Source organism: Carlito syrichta, unplaced genomic scaffold, assembly GCF_000164805.1.
Source record: "Carlito syrichta isolate Samal-C Ts95f unplaced genomic scaffold, Tarsius_syrichta-2.0.1 Scaffold117897, whole genome shotgun sequence".
NCBI lineage: Eukaryota > Metazoa > Chordata > Mammalia > Primates > Tarsiidae > Carlito > Carlito syrichta.
The window spans coordinates 281552-286344 of NW_007061993.1; the positions used below are offsets into that span (position 1 = coordinate 281552).

The window sequence follows — 4793 nt, forward strand, 5'->3', positions numbered from 1 at the left end:
TGGGGCAGGAAGGTGGGGGGTAGGGAAGCCCTGGGGCAGGGACTGTGGGGGAAGGGGAGCCCTGGGGTAGGGACATGGGAGGAGGGGGAAGAGAGTCCTGGGGTAGGGATGGGGGAGGAGGGGAGCCATGAGGCAGGAATGTGGGAGAAGGAGAGCTCTGGGGCAGGGACATAGGGAGTGGGAAGCCCTGGGGCAAGAATGTGGGGGAAAGGGAACCCTTGGGCAGGGACAGGGGAGGAGAGCCCCAGGGCAGGAATGTGGTGGGAGGAGATCCCTGGGGCAAGGGGAGCCCTAGGAGCAGGGGATGAGGGAACATGGATGCCCCTGCCCAGCCTGACAGCTCTGGGCACAGCTACCGTGGTGTGCGGGCTGCAGAAGCCCAGGCCTGAACTGGCGGGCACAGCGCCTGGGGTGCGTCCAGCCCCTCTTCCCTGCACCAGGGCTTCTGCCCATGAGGCCAGGGGTCCCACTGGACGTCTTGGCCGGTGCTCTGCCCATGAGGAACCTGGGGGGCAGCCAGATTGCCTCTTTCTGACCAGGTGGCCTCGACGGTGTCCAGGGATTTCCCTGCTCTGTTGTGCCCTCCAGGCCCTAGGATGCTCTACCCAAAGTCTGGAGCTTGCCCTGAACCTTTAGGGACAGAGACTTTCAGCCCCCAACTCCCACAACCAGGGTACTCACAGAGTCACACAGAGAAGGGGCAGGGTGGCCCGTCTGGGGCCTCACCCACTGGAGGGGCGCCCAACACATGGGACTGAGTCGGCTTCTCCAGCCTGTGGCCCAGGCAGGAGGGGCTCAGGGTCCTCAGAGGACCCAACCCGCTGCAGCTCTCGGCCGAGCCCTTGGCCAGGGCTACATTAGACCTGGCCAGCTGGCGGCCCGTCATGTGGCAGGGGTGAAGGTGCTGTGCGTGTGCCTGGACCTGGGCCCTGGGAGCCCCAGGGAGCTGCCTCCTTCCTGTGGCCACTGGTGTCTGCTTGGAGCCAGGGTCCCCTCCTGCCCTGCCCTGGCCCCCTGCATGAGTCACGCATGGAGCCAGTGAGCATGTGGAGGCTGCACAGTGGCTGCGCCAGCCTAACCCTCTTCCGTTCTTGCAGAAAGAAAACCACAGTCCCCCCCATCTCCCCCCCCATCAGATGCAGGGGTGGCCTCTTGTGACGAGGGTGTGGCCCAGCTGGCTGGTACGGGGCCTGAGGGTGCCCTTGGTGCCCAGGCTGCAAAGCCAGAGTGGGACCTAAGACCTGGCTTTGGGCCTCAGGGTCTTGCCAGCCACACCCTGCATCAACCACCCAGACCCAGCCGGGTCTTGGCAAGAGGTCTTCCTTTCTCTCAGCCACACCTGCTCCCTTCCCTGCTAGCCCTTTCTATTCAGCAGGACAGATGCCAGTCCCGAGGGAGAGGGAGTGGCTGGCCTGTCTCTTTGTCATTAGTGAACTATGGCCTGATTGGACATCCGCGACATCCGCTGAGCTGAATTCTGCATCCTGCACATCCATATGCAAATGTGCCCCTGTGCCCATGCAAGCACACACACAAATGCACACACATGCACACCCATGTGCATGCACAGACACACCCACGTGCACACACACACATGCACACCCACATATAGACCCTCCCTGGTCCAGTGGCTTCATCTGGCCCCCGTGTTTCCTGCTTCGTGTGCCGCCCCCCCAACCCCCGTCCTGTGCATGGGCTGCAGCTCTCTACCTTCTGCTTCTGTTGTTCCACTGCAGACATCTAACTGTCCCCACCAGACCCCGGCTGGGCCGATGGCCTCGGTGGCACATTATGTTGGAGTAAAACTCAGGGCTGGGAGCCAGGTGGGGTGGGGGGCTCTAGAGCGGGTGCTGTGCCCCCAGGCCTGTCAGCATCACGTGACCTCTGGGCCTCTGTGGGGGCTGGGAAGAGGGGGCAGGTTGGACAAAGTGTGGGCAGGGAGCCCCTGGAGAGGGACTGGGGCGACATCCTGGGGAAGCCCACTTCCTTTACTCCTTGGTAATGTGCCAGGCCCGCCGGAGTGGACCGACAGGGAGCAGGACCTGCAGGGCGTCAGGGAGCCCTGAGAGCAGATGGGCTGCACCCATCTGTCCTGGCTCCTGCTGTCCCCGGTTGGCCCCGGGCTGGGCCTGGAGCCTGGATCTGGGGGCCGTGGCCCAGCCCCAGAGGAGAGGGCCCGGCCCCCCACACTCATGCAAACTCATGCCTGGGGGGTCTCTGTTCCCGGTAGAGTGGACCAGATTGTGGGGCGGGGTCCAGCCATCACCGACAAGGACCGAGCCAAGGGCCCAGCGGAGGCGGAGCTGCCTGAGGACCCCAGCATGATGGGCCGGCTTGGGAAGGTGGAGAAACAGGTGGGAGAGGCGAATGAAGCGGTGGGAGGGGAACGGCCGTTGGTGGAAGTGGAGTGTGGGGAGGGGGACACAGCTGAGGGCGGGAGGGGTGCAGATGTGGGCAGGAAGGGTAATAGGGGAGTGGCTGTGGGCGAGAGGGGGGACAGGAGGGTGCAGCTGAGGGTGGGAGGGGTGTGGTTGTGGGCAGTAGGGGCCCCTGACTGTGTGGGGGAGCTGTGGACTGGGGGATCAGAGAGGTGTGACTGTAGATGGGAGAGGTGTGGCTGAAGGTGGGAGGGGTGTGGCTGAGGGCAGGCCCTTCTGTCAGCCAGAGCAGGCTGGGCTCCAGGCTGGATGCGGCAGAAGAGTCCTTGCACTTGGGGATTGGGGCCCTCTCACCATGGAGTCTGCTCTGTTCAGACCCTCAGCCCCACCATGACCCCCCCTCCAGGCTGGGGTGCTTTTCTTCTGATGCCATAGAGGGCCACAGGCCGGGAGGCTGGGTGGGGATCACTGCAGGTAGGATTGCATTTGCGGGTCCCCTGTGGACGTGCTGGAAGTCCCACTTCTGAGCTTTCTGACCTCCTCCTTGCCCACTCCCTGGGTACTCTTTTTGGGGAGTGGGTCCTCAGATGCCATCTCTTGGGACTCTTGTCTCGGAGTCTCTTCTGGGAGCCTGGGATGATCATTCCTTGCCTGGAGTGTTTGCCAAGGGACCCGTGGTGGGCAGCAGGAGGGACCCTGTGGTCTGGTGAGGCTCTGGGAAGGAGGAGGGGTTTCTTCTAGGCTCTCCACCTCCTGCCCTGACCCAGCGGTGGCCTCCTCCCCCTCATCTCCTCAGAGAGTGACCTCCAATCCCTGCCTCCTGGGGGGAGTTCTGGTCCCTCTTCCCCTCCTCCTGGGAGCAGCCCTGGTCCTCCTCATCCTACTGGGAACAGCCCTGATCCTCCCTCTCCTCCTGGGAGCAGCCCTGATCCTCCCCTTCCTGGGAGCTGCCCTGATCCTCTCCCTCCTCCTGGGAGCTGCCCTGGTCCTCTGCCCCTCCTAGAAGAATGTTCACCAGGAAACCCTAGTCTCCCCCTCCTGGGAGATGCCCTGTTCCCCCCTCTCCTCCTGGGAGCAGCCCTGATTCTCCCCCTCCCCCTGGGAGCAGCCCTGGTCTTCCCCCTTCTGGGAGCAGCCCTGATCCTCCCCTTCCTCCTGAGAGCAGCCCTGGTCCTCTCCCTCCTCCTGGAGGTGGCCCTGATCCTCCGCCCCCGGAGGTGGCCCTGGTCCTCCTCCCCTCCTGGGAGTAGCCCTAGTCCTCTCCCTCCTCCTGGAAACAGCCCTGGTCCTCCTTCTTCCCCAGGGAGCAGCCCTGGTCCACCCCTCCTGGGAGAAGCCCTGGCCCTCATCCTCCCCCTGGGAGCTGCTCTGGTCCTCCCCCTCCTCCTGGGAGCAGCCCTGTCCTCCTCTTCGTGGGAGCAGCCTTGTGGCGCCTTCCACCAGCCCCTCCCACAGGTCCTGTCCATGGAGAAGAAGCTGGACTTCCTGGTGAACATTTACACACAGCGCATGGGCATTCCCCCAACGGAGACCGAGGCCTACTTCGGGGCCAAGGAGCCTGAGCCTGCGCCGCCGTACCACAGCCCGGAGGACAGCCGCGAGCAGGGGGACCGCCATGGCTGCATTGTCAAGGTCGTGCGCTCCACCAGCTCTGCTGGCCAGAAGAACTTTGCGGCGCCGCCGGCCGGGCCGCCCGCTCCGTGCCCACCCTCCACCTCATGGCAGTCTCAGGGCCACCCACGAGGCCATGGCGCCTCCCCTGTGGGCGACCCTGGCTCACTAGTGCGCCTCCCGCCACCACCTGCCCACGAGCGTTCACTGTCGGCCTATGGTGGCGGCCACCGCGCCAGCACGGAGTTTCTGCGACTCGATGAGGGCTGCCGGCCCACCGAGGGCGCCCTGAGGGACAGTGACACGTCTATCTCCATCCCATCCGTGGACCACGAGGAGCTGGAACGCTCCTTCAGTGGCTTCAGCATCTCCCAGTCCAAGGAGCAGCTGGACGCCCTCAACAGCTGCTACGCAGCTGTGGCGCCCTGCGCCAAAGTCAGACCTTACATCGCGGAGGGCGAGTCGGACACGGACTCGGACCTCTGCACCCCATGTGGGCCCCCACCGCGCTCAGCCACAGGCGACGGCCCCTTTGGCGATGTGGGCTGGGGCGGGCCCAGAAAGTGAGGTCCGCAGGTTGTTCCGAAGACCCTTTGCCTCCGAGGTGTTGCGGTGGAGACCTCTGGGGCCGTTTGCTTAGAGTGACTAGGGTGCACAGGGCTGGGGGGAGGTGGCCCGGTGAGGCTGTGGGCTGGAGGTAGGGTTCTTGCAGTGACATTTTACAAAAGCTCTTTTTAGACGGGTTGGAGGGCAGGCGGGCCTGGTGATTCAGGAGCACCACACTGCAGTAGGGTCACTCCTGCT

General features: G+C 64.5%; 1 protein-coding gene across 1 annotated transcript in view; it reads left to right on the top strand.

The window, feature by feature from the left end:
* KCNQ2 (potassium voltage-gated channel subfamily Q member 2) overlaps window positions 1–4556 on the top strand; it is a gene marked incomplete at its 5' end in the record, with an annotated part of 53720 nt that extends 49164 nt beyond the window's left edge. Inside the window, 2 exons of the mRNA XM_021707205.1 lie at window positions 2231–2354; window positions 3834–4556. Of these exons, the coding sequence (XP_021562880.1) occupies window positions 2231–2354; window positions 3834–4556 (847 nt within the window). The remainder of the gene's footprint in view (window positions 1–2230; window positions 2355–3833) is intronic.
* Between the last annotated feature and the right edge of the window lie 237 nt (window positions 4557–4793).